The sequence below is a fragment of the Calidris pugnax genome, unplaced genomic scaffold (assembly GCF_001431845.1).
Source record: "Calidris pugnax isolate Ruff unplaced genomic scaffold, ASM143184v1 scaffold27, whole genome shotgun sequence".
Taxonomy (NCBI): domain Eukaryota; kingdom Metazoa; phylum Chordata; class Aves; order Charadriiformes; family Scolopacidae; genus Calidris; species Calidris pugnax.
Window position 1 is genome coordinate 20010733 of NW_015090893.1, and position 18880 is coordinate 20029612.

Sequence of the window (18880 nt, forward strand, 5' to 3'; positions counted from 1 at the left end):
GGGGAGCCGAGCGCTTCCAGCGGGCAGCGCCGGGGCGACCGCGGCGCGGGGCACGCAGCAGGCGACGGCCGCCTCGCCGCAGCCGGCCCGTCCGCCGGGCCCGCGGCGGCGGCGCCACCAGCCGTCAGAACCCCAACCCGGCTCCCTCATGGCTGCGGCCAAGGCAGAGATGCAGCTCCTGCCCCCGCTGCAGATCTCCGACCCCTTCGGCGTCTTTCCGCACTCGCCCCCCGCCGTGGACACTCATTATCCCAAGCTGGAGGAGATGATGCTGCTCAGCGGCGGGGGTCCGCAGTTCCTCGCCCCCCCCGGGGCGCCCGAGAGCGCGGGCTTCGGCGCCGCCGGCGAGCCCGGGGAGCAGCACTTCGAGCACCTGGCGGCAGGTAAGGGCGCTGGTCTGGCCCGGGCGGGCAGGGAGTCCCGGTGCGCCGCGGGGGCTCCGCGCTGCAGCGCGCCGCTCTCCTGGCGGCGGCGCAGGGGGATTCTCCCGCCTGCGTCAGCGGCTCTCTGGGCCGGCTGCCGCTGGAGAGCTGCCAGCGGCGCTGCGATACGTTACGCTCAATTATTAATTAACCAGAAGGAAGGATCTGGGGCTGCGCTGCGTGGGGATGGCTCGCGAAGCACTGGCAACAGCTGCAGTGGCTGCTGGAAGTAATCGCTGTTCCTCTCTTTTTCAGACACTTTTCCTGAGATCTCCCTGAACAACGAGAAAACCCTGCCAGAAACCAGCTATCCCAACCAAACCACGCGACTGCCACCAATAACTTACACCGGGCGCTTCTCCCTCGAGCCAGCCCCCAACAGTGGCAACACCTTATGGCCAGAGCCCCTCTTCAGCCTCGTCAGTGGGCTGGTGGGCATGGCTAATGCACCTCCCACCTCTACACCTTCTTCGTCGTCACCGTCCTCCTCCTCGCAGAGCCCCCCTCTGAGCTGCTCTGTCCAAGCCAGCGAGAACAGTCCAATCTATTCGGCTGCACCAACTTTTCCCAATTCCAACTCTGACATTTTCCCTGAACCGCAGACCCAGTCCTTTCCCAACCCCTCTGGAGCTCCCATCCAGTATCCACCTCCAGCTTATCCGACTGCTAAAAGCAACTTTCAGGTGCCAATGATCCCGGATTACCTGTTCCCTCAGCAACAGGGTGAGCTCAGTCTTGTTCCGGCTGATCAGAAGCCCTTCTCTGCCCTTGAGACCAGAGCACAGCAGCCTTCCCTCACGCCACTGTCCACTATTAAGGCATTTGCTACTCAGACTGGCTCCCAGGAGCTGAAGACCCTCAACACTAACTATCAGTCCCAGCTGATCAAGCCCAGCAGGATGAGGAAATACCCAAACCGTCCCAGCAAGACCCCTCCTCATGAGCGACCCTATGCCTGCCCTGTGGAGTCCTGTGACCGGAGGTTTTCACGGTCTGATGAGCTAACACGGCACATACGCATCCACACGGGACAGAAACCTTTCCAATGCCGCATTTGCATGCGGAACTTCAGTAGGAGCGACCACTTGACTACGCACATCCGCACGCACACAGGAGAGAAGCCGTTTGCCTGTGACATTTGTGGCAGAAAGTTTGCCAGAAGTGATGAGAGGAAGAGACACACTAAAATCCACCTTAGGCAGAAGGACAAGAAAGTGGAAAAGGCAGCTCCAGTCTCAACTGCTTCCCCCATTCCTGCCTACTCATCCTCTGTGACGACATCCTACCCTTCCTCCATTGCTACCACTTACCCTTCACCAGTGCGCACAGTGTATTCCTCCCCTGCTCCCTCTTCCTTTCCCTCCCCTGCACACACCACATTCCCATCTCCTTCTATAGCAACCACTTACCCCTCTGGCACCGCCACTTTTCAGACCCAAGTGGCCACCTCCTTCTCATCTCCAGGGGTCACCAACAACTTCAGCTCACAGGTGACCTCAGCACTTTCAGACATGACATCAACCTTTTCTCCAAGGACAATTGAGATTTGCTGAGATTACCTTCTGGAGCAGGAGACCTCACCTTTTCGATTGGTAGTATCAGACATGGAGTCTCCAATTACTCCCCCAACGCCATACATTGCAAGGCTATTTAACTTTTCTTTAAACTTCAGCTGCCTGAAACAACCACAGTTTTAAGTTTTACACCTCTGTTGAATGACTTAATTTGCATGGACTGTGGATATAAGTTCAGTATAACTTTCCCCGTAAACAATAGTCTTTTATTAGGAAGAAAGGACTTTTGATTAAGTATGTAGCTGATGTAAATTGTACATGTGCCATGGTTTTGCTTTCCTTTAGGTACTAGTGATGTGAAAAATCTTTGCATATCCATATTGTATCATTTGGAGTTTGCAGGGCCATATTTTGTAAATGTTAATTCTGTTTCAGTGACAAAGCTGTAATGAGTTTCAAACATCTTTGGGAACAGCACTTACTGTATTTGAGCATGTTAGAATGATGCTATGTAAATATCAACCGATGAGACACTCACATGTGGCAGAAGTTTTGTTTTTAAAGTTACAAGTCTTGGTGCCTTTTTGTGAAGCCTTGCTGACATCATGCATTTGTGTGAATGGATGCTTTGCATCTTGCCTTAAAGTGAAAGGGATGTTACTCAAAGAATGTAAGGGAGAGCAGGGAATGGGTGGGGAGCACAAGAAAGCCCTGGGGGACGAAATGTAAGCAAAAAAAAAAACAACAAACCAAACCCCACACCTCTCAAAGTCTATTTTTGTTACAAAAATGTAAATTTATATATATATATATTCAGGAGTCGGAATGTTGTAGTTACCTACTGAGTAGGCGGCAATTTTTGTATGTTATGAACATGCGGTTCATTATTTTGTGGTTTATTTTTACTTTGTAATTGTGTTTGTTAAAATGAAAGTGACTGTTTGGCTTTTAAACACATCGAATGCGCTTTCCTGCCAATGGGATATTTGGTGTACAATACCCTTCAGAAAAAAATAAATAAAATATCGAGTTGTGCGGAATTCTACATTTTCCTTTAAGTTGCTACATAGGAAGACTGTGCTGCAGCAACCCTGACTCCTTGAGTGGCTGGGAAATAACAAGTGATGCTTGTCTCCTGGAGAAATACCCTCTTAAAGAAAGGAAGGGAGATCAATCACTCCTAAGTCCAGCTGCTTGCAAAGGCATGGATGGAGTGTGTGCATCCCTGCGTTACATCCATCACCCGCTATTTTGAAGTAGCCACGATTCCTGTTTTCTGGCTTCTCCAGAAGTATCTGAGCTAGTCTTCGGAAGAAAGACAATCTTCCCAGTGCTGAAAGCGATGTTTGAAAACTAGAATCTCAACTGTGTGTTCATAAATAGTCAGAAATCTTACTGGATGGCAAGATAATAAAGCAGTTTCTAGGCTGGAAATACAGTAAGGTCAACCCAAGTGGCTGGCTGACTGAAGGTAGCCCTCCTCAGCTGGGGGCTGTCACAAGGTCCTCCTTGACACAACACAGGGGACATAAGTGTGTGGGCCTGATGGTCTTGAGTGCAGACGTTTCAGCATTTACAGAAAGAACAATTCCCTGCATGGTGGTTCAAAATACATTTCAGAGGGTATGTGAACTCTCTGCTGAACAAATTCAAGGAGTTTGCATCTATGAGAACTGGTGGTGTGGGTACAGAGGAGGGTTCTGGCCCCAGCCCCTTCAGGCAGGGTCTCTACAAATTACTAACATTTTGGGTTGTGAGAAGATGGGATATAGATATAGGCCTTGATGAATGCACTTGGCACAGTGCAAATGGGCAAGCAGTCTTTGTCAGGCACAGCATGCCCTACTGCTTGCCCGTATCAACCCCACTGGCTAGGAGGGGGAATCTGCTGAAGCCCCCAAGCTGGTCCTTCTTCTTGGGGATGCATCCTGCCCCTGGCAAATGGCAGCAATTCTGGAAGATACCTAAGAATTGAGCAGCTGTTAAATCCCAGTCTGCCACCTCTCAGGCAGGACTGTCCTCAGTGGTTAGGGACAAGTGGGAAGGGACTGTGCTGCTTTGTCTCTGCTGGTTTGTGCTGCAGTGCCAGGTGCAGTCAGAAGCTGCTAACGGTGACTTCGCAGCTGGCCCTGATGGGCCTTTTCAGAGAAAAGCACCAGCATTTTTCAACCCAAGGGGCTCTGACCTCCGGCCAAGGCAAACTGACTGGGCAAGCTGAATATTTGGCTTCACACTATCTAAAAGCACATAACCCATGTTAGAAGCCATAGAAATCCACTTATGGGAGACAAGACAATGAAGAAGGACCTTCAAATGCGATGCTTCAAGGAAGGAAGCAAATAATACTATGTAAAGCTAACCACGTTTTTTCCCCCACCTCTGGTTCCCAAAGCTAACAGCAAAATAAACAGAAAGCACTGACTGTACGTTTTCTGCGAGATCTTTTCGTTTGCCGTTGGTCTGAAGAAGACAGGATTTCTGATTCTGAAGAAGTTTGCTCCCAGTCTAACCGGGCAGATCAGCCGGTCTCCCGGCGGCTGTTCCCAGGGAAACAGCAGGTTTCCCCGCCGGCCGAGGAAACCCCTCGCCTCCCGCGCAGGCCAGGCCGCGAGGCAGATGGAAGCTGGGCCGGGGGGAAGGAGGCAAAGGCCGCTCGCTTTCCCGGGCGCTGCCGGAGGATCTCCCCGCCCGCACTGACCCTCGGCTGTCTGTGGGCTGCACCCCTCCGGGGCCGGGAGCGCGGCGGCGGCGGGCGATTCCCCCCCCCCCCCCCGTCAGCCGCGACCGAGCGGAAACGTCTCTCCCGCGGCGGCCGGAACCGACCATATTTGGCGCTTCCTCCGCGCCTTGTATGGCACTTCCGAGGCCCAAAAAAGGTGCTTCCTGCTCACGCGCTGCTGGGAGCCTGCTGCGGAGACGACCCCCTCCTTCACCGGGCCGCCCAGGCGGCTGCGGGTGAGGGAAGGCCTTGCTCCAGCCAGGGCGAGCGGCGGGCGGAGGGCGGGCGCTCCTGAGCCTTTCCTCGCCGCCGCTGCGGGTTCTGTCGTAGGGGCTGAGTCGCGGCTCCGAAATAGGTAGGATGCAGCTCTGCGGGGGGAGCATTCGTTTGTCTCGGCTGTTCCTCTGTGGAGCCTTCCCGTAAGCCGCTGCGCACCCGCGGAGGTGGCTGTTCTGTGTTTTGATTACGCTAGAAACACTGATTCTTCATTTTCATTTCCCTTTAGAACTAAGGAGATAAAGATTAGCTCGGGCATGCTTAAAGAGCCCAGCGTTCCCTGTGATACACTGCGTGGTCCGTTGCATTGTTTGCAGCGGTAACGAGCAGGAGCTGCGATTAGAGCATCTGTGGGCTGGAGCATCAGCCGCCCGCCTGGGCTGTGCTCCCGGCGGGACTGAAGAGCGGCCGGGCACAGGCAGGGCTGTCCCCAGCACGGAGCTCCAAGCCGTGAGGAGGCGGGTCGTCCTGCTGGCGGGGAGCCCGGCCCCTTCCCTCGGGGATGAGACCCGCGCCAGGCGGCCTCTGTGCAGGCAAGGTCCATCCCGGCCCTGCTCCCGAGGGCAGAGGTGGGGTGGGGGTCCCTCAGCTCGTCCCCGTTGTCTGGGTGTGACAACCAGGGTCATGTATTTGCCTTTCTTTTCCCAGGGTCACCTTCCGTGGCATGGGAAGAAAATCCTGAACAGCTGATTCTGCTTGCTGCTCAGGTAATCGCATGTATTTTTGCAAGGAGGCAGTTTGGAATGACAGGTGGGTTCCTGTATCCTTTAACAAAAATACTCAACTTGGGGCATATAGGATGACGAAACCTTAACTCTACATAGGCTCAAGAAAATGGAGGTAGTTGTCTGTGTCTGTCACCTGCATGTTCCTGGGAAAGTGGCTCCCGTGGAACTAAAGCTGCCAGTGAGTCAAAAAAAGGCAGGGCTGTCCAAAAAACGCAAAGGCTCTACTGGCCTTTATCAACAGCTGTACCAAAGATGGTGCCAAACAGTTTTTCCTCCACTCTATAGGGTTTTTTTTCTCTCTTGGCAGAATGTCGAACTGCCACTCTTCCTCTGCGGTTGCCCTTTATTCTGTCACTTCAGCACAGGACAGATGGAAAGGATCTGGAGTGCTCTGCAAGTATGTCCTACGTCTCCAATATGCCTCTACATTTTTCCTAAGGTCTTTGTAGTATGGACTTTGACGTTAACGGGAAGGAGGTGCCAGCTCTCTTTCTATAGTTCTTCTATGAAATATTTTAACAAAATACTAAAAATAAAATAAACTCTGTTTAGAGCATGTTCTGCCCGTGCAAAGCTTATTTCCCTCTGTTTATTTTTTCTTCCTGAAAGCATAATCCTATATTTTGGCATGCTATCTATTAAATGATACTGTGAAAATAATTTTTTACTAAAAGAAGGAAAAAACTGTTAGTTAGAGTTCAGGTGTTCAGAGGAAGCAGACCTTGTTTCATGATAAAAGCTTTATGCTTTTTCAGTCAATAAATTTTAAAAAGATCTTATGGTAGTACTCAAAAACCTTACTGGGATACTGGTATCTGTCCTAAAAGCAATCAAGATCAAAGAAGACACATGGACAAAAAGGGACAAACCAGTGTCGCTTTTGTGTGTTTTCTAGGCTTTGCCATGAAGCATCAGCAGCCTCGTAACTAGTGACGACGAGTCCTGATGTGGCTTTTGTGAGTTATGACTTCCAATAATGTCCTTTTTCAATAACGTACAGCATGTCATTTTGACATCAGTTGGAAGGAGAATTTCTGGAATGGAAAAGTTTCTCATTCAAAGCAGTTGCATACTATGAACTTGCCATGAGAGCAGATCTTCAGAGATGATGTACTCGGCAGTAGAAGTCATCAGCAACAAGGCTTTGCTCTCTCTTTGCACTTCTTTGCCAGTCTTTGGGTTCTCAGTTGTAACAGTCAAGATATCATAAAACTGTGTTCCTCTGCGTGTTCAGCACAGCCAAAAGCATTTGCCAGTCTGCTAATCCTTTTTGGTAGCCGGATGGGTTGTGGCACCTGGGATTTGATTTCTGCCCCCTCCCTCCACCCCCCCAAAACATTTGGGGATCTCTTGTCTTGCTGAATTATCTATGCTAAATGAATCTTTTTTTAAAAGGTCAAAATTGTATAAATTACAAACTGACTTGCAGTGTTTAAAGTGCAACTGCCAAATAGCTGTAGCATACCATTTATTAGGTGTACTTAAGCAGTTAGATACTTATTGTATGTATTTTAAGAGAGGTGACTGTATGTAACAGGTTTTGGTTTTTTTTTTTTTTTCTTTTTTTTTTCTGACATTTAGATGGAGTGCTCTGAAGTACTTCATTTCCATCTGGCCTTCAGCGGTGCGTTTCCCTGGCAGCCCAGTAGCATCTCTCTTGGGCAGTACAGCTGGCCAGATGTCCCTCCTTGTTGTGTAGCTGTGGGTCCATCAGCGTTGATTCTGTTTTTCTATTTTGCTGAACTATAATTGGGGATTTTTGTTTTCCAGGTGTCTTGTTGTATATGTGTCGTGCTGCTCAATAGATGCCCCAGTTCAGGCTGGCAGCTGGTGGTGGAGCCGTCTGAGGGGAAGGGGCCAGCCCTGGGGGTCTGGTCCTTTTGTTCATTTTTTGGGGTGAATAAAAAAAAAAGTGTGTGTCTGGGTGGGTGATGATTGATGATGTCATTTGGGGCACCTCAAAGTCACTGGGAGAGCGATGATGTGGCACAGAAGCAGGTGAGTGGGGGATGTCGGGGTTACGTGGGGTTCCCCCCCAAAAGAGGGAGGTCACAGCCCCGAAATATCTGAAAATTTGGGGTTGGGGGTGGTGGTTAAAAAATGTTAAAACCTGTAAATGTGGGTGTGAGGCACTGAAATGGAGAACAATCTCTTGTTTTCATATATATTGAAAAATAATATGCGTTTATGTGTGTAAAGGAGTTCAAAATAAAAATTTATATCACAGAATCACATGGGGTTGGAAGGGACCTCTGGAGATCATCTAGTCCAACCCCACTGCCAAAGCAGGTCCACACAGAGCAGGTCGCACAGGAACGTGTCCAGGTGGGTTTGGAATGTCTCCAGAGAAGGAAACTCCACCACCTCTCTGGGCAGCCTCTTCCAGGGCTCTGCCACCCTCACAGGAAAGAAGTTCCTCCTCATGTTTAGGTGGAACTTACGTTCAAGTTTGTGCCCATTTCCTCTTGTCCTATCCGTGGGCACCACTGCAAAAAGACTGGCCCCATCGTCTTGACACCCACAGCTCCGTCTTCTCTAGACTAAAAAGACCCAAGACCCTCAGCCCTCCTCGTAAGGGAGATGCTTCAGGCCCCTGATGATCTTTGTAGCCCTCTGCTGTACCCTCTCCAGCAGCTGCCTGTCCCTCTTGAACTGGGGAGCCCAGAACTGGACACACTACTCCAGATGGGGCCTCACCAGGGCAGAGTAGAGGGGCAGCATAGCCTCTCTCAACCTGCTGGTCACATTCTTCCTGATGCGCTCCAGGATGCCATTCTCGGCCACAAGGGCACATTGTTGGCTCATGGTCATCTTATTGTCCGCCAGGACTCCAAGGTCATTCTCCTGAGAGGTGCTCTCCAGCAAGTCAGCCCCCAACCTGTACTGGTGCATGGGGTTATTTCTTCCCCAAGTGCAGGACCTACACTTGCATTTATTGAAGTACATCAGGTTACTTTCTGCCCAACTCTCCAGCCTGTCCAGGTCTCTCTGCATGGCAGCACAGCCCTCTGGCATGTCAACGACCCCTTCCAGTTTTGTATCGTCAGTAAACTTGCTGAGGGTACACTCCATCCCCTCATCCAGGTCATTGATGAATATATTGAAGAGGACTGGACCCATTACTGACCCCTGGGGGACTCCACTTGTTACAGACCTCCAACTAGATTCTGTGACCCTAATAACAACCCTCTGACCTCTGTCTTTCAGCCAGTTTTCAATCCATCTCGCTGTCTATTCCTCTAATGCACACTTCCTGAGCTTACCTATGACGATGCTGTGGGAGACTGTGTCAAAAGCTTTGCTGAAATCAAGGTAGACAACATCCACCGCCCTCCACTCATCTTTTCAACCAGTCATGCCATCATAGAAGGCTATCAGGTTAGTCGGACATGATTTCCCCTTGGTGAATCCATGTTGACTACTTCTGATAGCTTTCTTTTCTTCCATATGCTTTGAGATGATGCCCAGAACGAGTTGTTCCATCATCTTTCCAGGGATGGAGGTGAGGCTGACTGACCTGTAGTTTCCCAGTTCTCCTTCTTGCCCCTTTTGAAGACTGGGATGACATATCTCTAAGTAGTCTATGATTCTATATTATATAAAGGAGTTTGGAATATGAAAAGATTTTTAAAAGATTTCTTTATAAAGAGATATTAACGTGTCAAAATATATGTCAAAACAGATAGCTAGTGTAATTATATGTTCCATATAATAAGTGTTAATATATGTCTAAATAGATCTGTTAACAGATATTCTATATAAGTGTAAATAGATAATATGTATTCTCTAAGCGTGTGTATATATGTGTGTAAACAGATACAGCAAGTGTAAATGTCTATGCTATACAGGGTTTCTAAAATGCAAAGAAAGTCTATTTATAGAAAGGATAAATAAACTTGCCAACCCCCTTCCCCCCAATCTGTCTTGAAGATGAAAAAGCACTTTCAAAAGCTGCTCCTTTCCCTTTTTCCTTTTCCCCTCCCAATCTGGGGCCGTTACCCGTCAAACGGGGACTTTCCCCCGCGGGGCTGTGAAAACCGTGCGGGAGCTGCTGCCATGGCACAAAAATACCCCAACCCCTCGATTCTGGGTCTGCGCTGGGGAAAGCCCTCTAATTTTGGGGGACTAAAGTTCCCAGTTTGGGGCTCCCGAGAAAGCTAAATACACCTCGATTTGTGCAGCTGGAAAGGAGAAAACCCCATTTTCATGCCTGAAAGCAAAAATCAACAAAGTTATGTTGTGGATAAGGCGTCACCCGCGGCTCCCTTCCTGGTCCCCGGCGGACTCGCTGCTGTCGGCGCCTTGGCCCTGGTGCCACGCGCGGAGCGATGCAGCGTCCCTGGGGCTGATCGCAGGGCGAAAACCTCTGTTTCGCAGGTTTTTGTTGCAGAGGCGATGGCTGTCGCTGACTGGGCTGTGAGCAGGGATAGGGCAGCGGGATGGAAGCCCTGCACGCCGGTGTTCACGGGTCCTGAGTGGAATAAATCGGGCTGAGAGCGGTCACTGCTCATCACCGTAATGGGGGCTCAGAGGGGGATAATTAAGGGTGTGCTGTCGCCCGGCGGCCAAAGACCGGTACTGCAGGTGGGGAGTCGCGCATGCGCATCCCGGCCCGGCTCGGCCCCGCCCCACCCGGCCGCGCAGGTGCCGGCCCACACACAGTCGCAGCGGCTGCTGCTCCGAGCTGCAGAAGCCCCGCCTGCCCACGAAGTTCCTGACCCCAGGGAGAGCTGCGGGGGGCGCAGGCCGCGCAACGGGTTTACTTTGTGCTGTCGCACACAAATCTATAAAGTGTTTAAGGAGAAAAAGTCGGGTATGGGTCAATTCCCTGCCATCAGGTCCGGCCGCACGGCCCCGTTGCCACGTCCACGGTCCTGCTGCCCGCCTCGGGGGGTCTTCAGCAAGGCAACGGCCTCCGGACGGAAGGGTGGGCCAATCAGCGCGCGGGAGCCGCGCTCTGATTGGTTGCATCGCCTTGCCGGGGTGGGGCGTGGTGAGGATTGACGGCTGCTTCGGAACACTGGAGCGTGGCTTCTCAGGGAAGGGGGCGGCGGTCAATGCGGCGCTCGGCGTGGGCAGGGTGGGGTGGGGTGGGGTGCTCCGGAAGCGGAGGGGCTCGGGAGAAAATGGCGGCCAGTACGAAATCGCAGCTGCACGGCCCGGGAAGAAAGCAGGGTCCAGGGGACGGGTCCTCGACCGGGCCGGGTCCTCGACCGGGTCGGACCCGCGGGACTGCCACGAGTACGTCGTGAGGCAGCCGGACCGCGTCAAGGTGAGCCGGGGGGCTTGAGGGCGGCCTGAGGGGGGCTCGGGGAACGGCGGGACCTGAGGCGGGGTATTGTAGGGTTGGAGGGGGGCATATGGGCCCGGTTCCCCGCGGGGTCCCCTCGGCTTGGGGGGATTGGGGTGCGGTGCTGGTGATGCAGGAGAAATAAAGCCCGGAACGGCGATAATAAAGCGGTACCTGGGCCGTACTGGTGCTGCCCCGCAGAGAGGGGGGGGCTGGGCTCTCCGCAGTTTCCCAGTGCTTCCCCACACTGTCCGTGGGGCCCTAGGGGTGCCTTGCTGTGGGGAGGCTGTGCTCCACCCCACCCCTCGGCACCCCCCAGGGGGGCTGCAAAGAGGTTGTGCTGGTTTGTGGCCCCACACGGAGACGAGGCCTTCTGCCCCCGGGGCTGGCAAACAGCCTTGTGTGGCTGGTTTTGGGGCTCAGAAACAGAGTTGTGTAGCTTTGGGTTCTGGAACAGCTCAATCTGGCTGTTTTGGGACTTGAGAAGAGGCTCAGCAGCTGGGCTTTGGAGCTCAAAAAGGGGCACTAGATGAGCCGGTTTGGGGGCCAAGAGCAGAAGCCAGTTTAGCCCGTTTTGCAGAGGGGGGGGCAGGAGGACATTTGGGGCTGCAGGGGAAAGAAGTGGGTGGGCAGGGTGCGTGGAGCCTCCCTGGAGGTGGGGGATCTGGTCCAGTTGGACCCCAAAGTTCGAGACGCTGGGACACACCCAGCTGAACTCTGAGGTGGTCTGGGGGGGGGGGGGGAGACTTTTCAGACTCTGCACGACCTGTTTGAGTCTAGCTCTTCTTTGTGCATTGCTTAGGGTAGTCATTAAGTAATTAGTTGTACAAACTAGTTAACGTTTATACCACCTACAGTAGTGATGTTTAATTGCCATGCTCGAAATCTGATGGTGATTGACTGACATTGTTGTCAAAAGGCCAGAGCAGTGTAAACAGCTGGAACTTGTGGAGAGAAGGAACTGAAATGGACTGGTGCAGAGTCGGGGCTTGGATTAGGCAGAGCTGCAGCAAGCAGGAGGAGCAGTGAGACGGAGTGCCTGCTGCCTGGAGTGTGTATTAGCCGGAGGCAAGGCTGTCGGCCTCCGGCTGTCGGCATCGGTAGGGAGCAGGAGCTGCCATGAGCTGGAGCATCTGTTGGCTGACTGTGACAAACAGGGTCATTTATCTTCTTTTCCCTGGGTCACCTTCTGTGGGGCAGGAATGAAGTCCTGCAGGGCTGATTCCACTTGCTGCTCAGGTAACTGCACCTGTGGGGCTGGGGGAGTGGCAAGAAACATTAGCGAGTTCAGGCATGCTACAGTCTCCATGTCCAACCCACACAAAAGGCCAATTTGCTGCCAGTGGGGAAAAGCTGATGAAGAATTGCAGTTAACGGAGCATGCCTCCTGCCTGAATCAGGCCCTTGGTAGTTAGGAATGGGGTAAAAGAACAAACTTTCACCTCTGCTAAATGAAGAGCTGCCCGTTACCTTCTTTGGGCTCAAGTGTTTCTCTTCTGTTTGTTCCTACTAATTTTATGGGCAACCTGGAAACAGCCTTTTATTTTGGATTCATAACTCAATTTTTATTAGTATGTGGTGTCAGTGTAGTTGATTTTTGAGCACCTGGATGCCAGTAGAAATGTAGTGAATGAAACACAATGGAAATGGATGTCACTTGATTTATATTCTTTTTTTGTTGTTGTTGTTGAGGGGTTTTTTTGTGTGTGTTTTTTTGTTTTTTTAAATTCAAGTAGCAATGGCGTGTTTTTCTATGGCTCCGTCCACATTGTTGCATGGAGCCTTCAGTCTAGGACTTTTAAATAAAAATAGTTTTTCGTTCCAGGAAAGAACCAGTCCTTCGTAGGACTGATGTGTAGATTTGGAGGGTCTCTTAAGGATGCAATCAGAGCAAAAGCCAAATTTCAGCCCATGTTGCTGCTGTTGGTCTTCACTATTGTTAACACCTCCACAGCTCCCTTGTGGGTGGGAGATCTGATTCATTTGTTTTCAGTCTCTAACACGTTTGTTTTTTTTTCCCCAAAGAGAGGATACGTTTAAAAGTTAATGAGCTTCCTCCCAGATGTGCCAGTGACTACCATCGAGTTATGATTGTTAAAAGCACAAAAGTGACATGTTCTTGGAGATGGGGACTACTTCTGGACATGCGTTAATCCCATGCAGGTGTTCTCAGGATACAGATTGTCTGCGCTTCCTGCTCTGACGAGGCAGTGTGTTGAGACAGGGATGAGCTCCTGAAGACAAAAAAGAGGCCAGGTGCTGGGGTTTTTGTCTCTTTGTTTTGTAGGTGTGGGTGTGTGGTTTCCAAAACAGGGTGCTAGGTTGACTGCAGGCAGCAGCCTGCAGAGCTGCTTTGTTGCCTGACCTTGCCTTTTCTTTTTCACTCTTCTTTCATGGCTGTAACTTTCATTTGGATCATTTTAGCAGAGTAGTTAAGTGAGTTGCCTGTGGAAATGTGCTAGTAATAGCAAGAAGGTAAATGCTTGAAGCAGTAGTGAGCAACTTGCCTACAGGTAGAATTTGTGAAAGAACAACAACAATAATAGCAGGAAGCAAATCACAAGTTCCCAAAATATTGTGTGTGTTAAACACATCAAAGTTTAATTGCCAAATACTGTTTGACAGTGTGTTCCAAGTGGCTGTTTTTGATAAAAAGTTCAGGGTTGTGTGTGTTACAACCTGTCCCTCTATCTATGTGTCCTGCTCCATAAATGTCTGGCGGCAGGGCTGTTGTTCACTGCTCTAGGTCTGGACGCAGTAGGACTGTGATATTTAGACCTGACAGATGGGTTTAGGAATGGAAGGAGAATACCTGTTTTCTGTCAGGGCTATGAACATTGACCCTTTTTTCCTTCTGCTGCTTTCCTGTGCAGCAGGTGAAGCTGTTTTATTTTTCTCTCTTGTTCCTGGTCTAGCTATCTCTGAAGCAGCTGCTGCACGTTTGCAATTGGTGTTACTGGGTTTTTGTGGATCTCTCGTCATGGATCAATCCTGATGGTGTCAAGATGGGGTGTTCAGCTTACAGCTCCAGAAGCCACATCCTCTGAAATGGGTGCGGGTAAAGCTGCCCTTGGGCCTGTGGCTGTGCTTGTGGGGGTGCTCAGGGGCTCCCCATCAAACAGCAGGGTGTGCGTGGGCACCTGCGGAGCTGCGCTTTGCTCTGGGAGCTGCCCTGCTTTGGCTGTCGGGGGACAGAACCTAGCGTGTGCCTGGTAAATCCCAGGGCAGTCAAAAGCTGGGAAGGACCCTGAGCAGGTTTGGTGGTGTGACAGCAGTTTGGAAAGTTCTTGACTGTTGGGAGAAACAGCCTGGAAAAATAATTCCTTTTTTGCAAGGAGGCAGTTTACAAAGACAGGTGGATTGCTGTACCTTTTAACAACAATAATCAACTTGGGATGTATAGGGTGAGGAAGCCTTGGCTCTATGTAGGCTTGAGAAAAGGTAGGTAGGCAGGCATCTGTGCCTGTTACCTGTGTGTATCTGGGAAAGTGGCTCTAGTGAAACTGAAGCTGCCAGTGAGTCAAAAAAAGGCAGGATTGTCTTAAAAATGCAAAAGTTCTAGTGGCCCATATCCACAGCTGTGCCAGAGATGATGCCAAATAGTTTTTCCTCCACTTGGCTGTGGTCTTTGCAAACCGTCACAAAAGAAGGAAGGTTTAGATTCCTGCCCAGCTTTATGCTAAAGGGTTTTTTCCTTTCTCGGCAGAATGTCAACTGCCACTGTTTCTCCGGGGTCGCCCTTTCTTCTGCTGCGACAGCACAGTACAGATGGAGAGGATCTGGGGCGCTCTGCGAGTACAAGGTACGTCTGCGATGTGCATCTGCATTTTTAACATAAATAGGGTCTGTTCTGGAGCATGTTATGCCCACGCAAAGCTTACTTCCCTCTGCTTATTTTCTTTTCCTGAAAGCATAATCTTCTCTTTCTGGGCGATTACTAGTTAGATGATACCGTGAAAATAATTTTGTACTAAAAGAGGGAAGAAACTGTTTGTTAGAATGCAGATACTCAGAAGAAGCAGACTTTATTTTCATGATATAAGCTTCTTACAACATCTTATAGAAGTAGTCAAAAACTACTCCTCATTGGGTAGCGCACAAAAAAACTCCTTAGTCAAATGATAACTGTGTGTTTTGGAGATGGACAGTGCGATGGTATCAGTGCACAGCTGTGCAAGCTCAATTAGTGCCAAAGGCAGACACTTTTATGGTAAAAGTATTTTTATTGAATGTATATAGAGACAGACACCTTTTCAGCATAAAGTGAATGATTGAACTTTTTTCTTTGTTGCTCCCTGTATTTCTCAAGGTTTTACCTTTCCCTTTCAGCCGCATTGACCAAGCGAGAGGAGCAGCAGCAGCACCAGGGCTGTAGCGGCAGCGCTGGGTCCCTCAGCGTCATTCTGGTCACGGCACAGCCTGGTCCTGCCCCTTGAAGGGTGATCTCCCTGCACCGCGCTGGGAGGAAGGGGCCAGGCATTTCCCTGCACCAGCCAGAGGTTCACTGTTAGGCTGAGAAGGTGTTCCAGGCGGCATTGGTCAGTCTGAAGAGGGACCAGAAGCGTCGGGATGGCTCCGGCTTTGGTGGGCTGTGCTGTTTTTAGAGTGGAGCTGTTTCCTCGGGATCCTTCTGTCGCTCGGCTCCTGTCCTGTCCATTGGTCGGAGGGCATTGCCCTACTCTCTTGGGTGCTCTTTTGTTTGATGATGCTGAACTCCAGTTGGGCTTTGTTGTTTGTTTTGCAGGTGCCTCATTGTCCACGTCTTGTGCTGCTTGATAGCTGCCCCAGCCTGGGTTTGCGGCCAGTGGTGGAGCCACGTGAGGGGAAGGGGCCAGCCCCGGGTCTGGGCGTTTGGTGTTTTTTGTGGTGAATAAAAATGAGGGGTATTTGGGGCCATCCCAGTGTCACCAAAGGGGGTGATGATGCAGCAGAGGAGCAGGTGAGTTGGGGATGTGGGGTGACATGGGGTTCCCCCCTAAAAGAGGTAGGTCACAGCTGCAAAATATCTGAAAAATCATGGAGGGGGTTAAAAAATAATGAAGCCTGTAAATATGAGTGTGAAGTATTGAAATAGAGAACAATCTCTCATTTATCTAGAGATGGAAAAATATTTATGTATATAAAAGGAGTTAAGAACAAAACTCTGTATGGATTCTATGATTCTGTGATTCTATATTGTAAAAAAGATCTTATATAAAAATATATAAAATCCTATTTATAAAAAGATATTTGTGTCACAATAGATGTCTAAGGAGATAGTTTAAGTAGATATTCTACATAATGAGTGTTAATGTGTAAGTCGAAGCCTAAACGGATCTTCTATTGAAGTGTAACAAGAGAGTACATTTTCCCTAAGTCTTATACAGGTATAAATAAACGCAGAGGTCTTAAGTGCCTGTGCTGTAGATGGTTCTAAGTGGCAAAGGAAGCCTATTGCTAGAAGGGATTTCAGAACTGGCCCTTCCCTCTAATCTCTCTTGAAGGCATCCAGGCACTTTCAGAAGCTGCCCCTTCCCCCGTTTCCCCTCCCGCTCCGGCAAGCTAGATTCTGTGCAGTGGGAGAGGAGGAAAAAAACCCACCCCCATTTTCCTGCAGGGACACAAAACTCCCTGATGTTTCTGTGGTGGAGAAGGTGGCACCCCCACCTGCCTTCCTGGGCCCCGGCAGACTTACTGCTGTCGCCCCCAGGGCCACATGCAGAGCGCTGTGGCGTCCCTGGGGCCGGTTGCAGGGTGAAAACCACAGGTTTTTGGTGCCGAGGCAATGTCTGTGGCTGCCTGGGCTGCGAGCAGGAAGCCCTGCCCACTGGTAAGTGGTTATGGTCCCCAGGTGGAGGGAAGCGGGCTGAGAGCGGTCACCGCTGCTCACCCTGGTGAGGTCTCAGAGGGGGACAAGGAAGGGGGTGCAGGTGCCCGGCAGCCAAAGGCTGGAGCTGTGGGTGGGGAGCCACGGAATTACGGGTTAGCTGTTTGTTGTGGTTTTTGTCAAGGATGAATTCAGACCCCTGGCTCTCTGAAAGCTGAGGGACTGGTACTGGAGAGGAGCCAAGGTAGTTTTAGGGAGGGTTTTTTAAGTTAAAGAAGGGAAGAGGGCTGTTCAGGAGCAGTCCCCTTTGGGCAGGTAAAGGAAGCGGGTTACTCTTCAGCACAATGCTAGTGTGTGCCGGGCAGGCCGGTTCCACCTTCGGGATCATGTTGGATTTTACAGGGTTTTTTTAGCAAACTCATGTGCCCCATGGGCATGTGTAAATACTTGGTCATCATACCAATGTTGGCAACATCTTTAATCTGGATTGAAGCATGGTGGATGTGCAAAGAAAACATTGTGGGTTACTAGAAATGTAGAGCAAGAAGGAAAGAAGCAGATTCCTCTCTCTCTTATTCACTAGATTTAACACCTGTAGCTTTCTGTCACTTTTCAATTCTGTGTACTTGTGATAATGAACCTCACCTTCTGGCTTCCTTCTGTTTTATACAGAAAGAATCCATTTGATTTCAACAGAAATACTGCTTATTTTGCATTGATAGAAATTCCAGAAGAAACAGAGCACAGGTCTTGGATTTTTTTTAGAAAGAAAATTGGATCTTTTCAGTTTTTGGAAAACTGGATCTTTTGCATTGTGAATATTTTAAACATGAAAATGTATTAATCATAACCTTTGTCCCCAAAACAAATATTATTCCTTAAGGTCAGATGAGAAGTTCTGTTTACCCTTCCATAGCTGGTTGAACATTTAGAGTAATAGTCTACTAGGACATCTTGAATCCCCTGAAACAGATGTCTGACTGAGATGGATCATTTGAGGGTTTACGTGTGGCATGTGGTTATAATGAACCTCAGCGAATAATAACAAAACCGTGAATTTGATTTAGGAAGGATCATGCTTCAGGAATCCAGAACAGGTCTGCTTTATACGATGACCACAGTATAATAAGGTTGCATTACTTGCCCTGAAAAAAATAACCAGTATTCGGGTATAATTCATCTTAATGATTTGTTCTTCTATTATGAGAAATAGCACTATTGTTAATTATAATTTTGTATAGTTATTGTGTATTGGTGATAATGTAATGATCACATATTACACAATTTTGAAGATTCTGTTTTTATAGGTGTATAATTTACATCCATATTAGGACAGGAAACAAATGTGTTTATTATGAACAGTAAGGGTATCGTGCTTTTAATTACATTTTAAAAAAAAAAAGCAAGCCTTTTGCAGCAAAGCCCTATCTTAATAGTAACTTGAAAAAGTGAATTGCAAAGCTCACCTGGAAGCTTACCAGGACTTTGTTTTTAAATGTGGGTTTTCATCAGTGACCCCTTTAAAATTTGATTTGACAGATGAACTTTGGGAATTTTCATTTGAAACTGAAGAAAAATCCATCTCTTGAATAAGTTTTGCTGTTTGGCAGATATAGAACTGGGTGACGCTTCTGTCTTTGAGGACGCAGCAATAGCTTCCTCATGCCGATCAATTCACAAGTATCAGTACTCCAATATTCATGAAGTAAGATGATGATCGTTGTTGTTGCTGTTAGGACTGGCCCTACTGATTTCTTTTTGTCTCTCTTGTTGGGTTGGCTGAGAGCAGTCCACCATGAAGGCACACGGGTGCTGTCTCTCACTGAATTTTCATGTGGTGAGAAAGAGATGCCACATCTTAAGCAAGAGCCAGGGTCTTGGCTTGAGGAAAGAAAAGCTTTCCAAAGCACCGTTTCATCTTTGAAAGACCTGATTGCAAAACTGCAACGTCACAGAGAAGCTGAGGTATAAATAAGATGAGATGCTAGCTAAATAAAAAAAATAACATATGATAATCTTATGAGGTGCATTCACAATTTGGGTTTAAATGCTTTAAATATACTGCTGCAAAGCAAAATATTTCAGGAATATGCAGTAAAACTGCCCATCACGCTTTCTGGTAATA

At 49.3% G+C, this 18880-nt stretch overlaps 2 protein-coding genes and 1 long non-coding RNA gene across 9 annotated transcripts; all 3 read left to right on the forward strand.

Moving 5' to 3' along the window:
* The first annotated feature begins 11 nt into the window (after positions 1-11).
* Positions 12-3363, forward strand: EGR1 (early growth response 1). The gene is made up of 2 exons (XM_014948232.1): positions 12-383; positions 678-3363. Exons 1-2 carry the CDS (start codon positions 149-151, stop codon positions 1973-1975), a joined length of 1533 nt encoding a protein of 510 aa, XP_014803718.1. The 5' UTR covers positions 12-148; the 3' UTR covers positions 1976-3363.
* Positions 3364-4869: 1506 nt separating this feature from the next.
* LOC106891363 lies at positions 4870-7888 on the forward strand. Of its 7 annotated transcripts, XR_001412670.1 has the most exons (7): positions 4870-5010; positions 5161-5469; positions 5580-5638; positions 5756-5837; positions 5967-6056; positions 6555-6615; positions 7241-7888. It is a non-coding gene; the product is annotated as an uncharacterized LOC106891363 (long non-coding RNA). The 7 variants fall into 7 exon arrangements; XR_001412669.1 differs by having other exon boundaries at positions 5756-6056; XR_001412671.1 differs by lacking the exon at positions 5756-5837.
* A 2289-nt stretch (positions 7889-10177) lies between these two features.
* Positions 10178-18057, forward strand: LOC106891340. Its single transcript, XM_014947791.1, has 4 exons — positions 10178-10472; positions 10767-10931; positions 14656-14751; positions 15279-18057. Exons 1-4 carry the CDS (start codon positions 10178-10180, stop codon positions 15383-15385), a joined length of 663 nt encoding a protein of 220 aa, XP_014803277.1. The 3' UTR covers positions 15386-18057.
* The last annotated feature ends 823 nt before the right edge of the window (positions 18058-18880 follow it).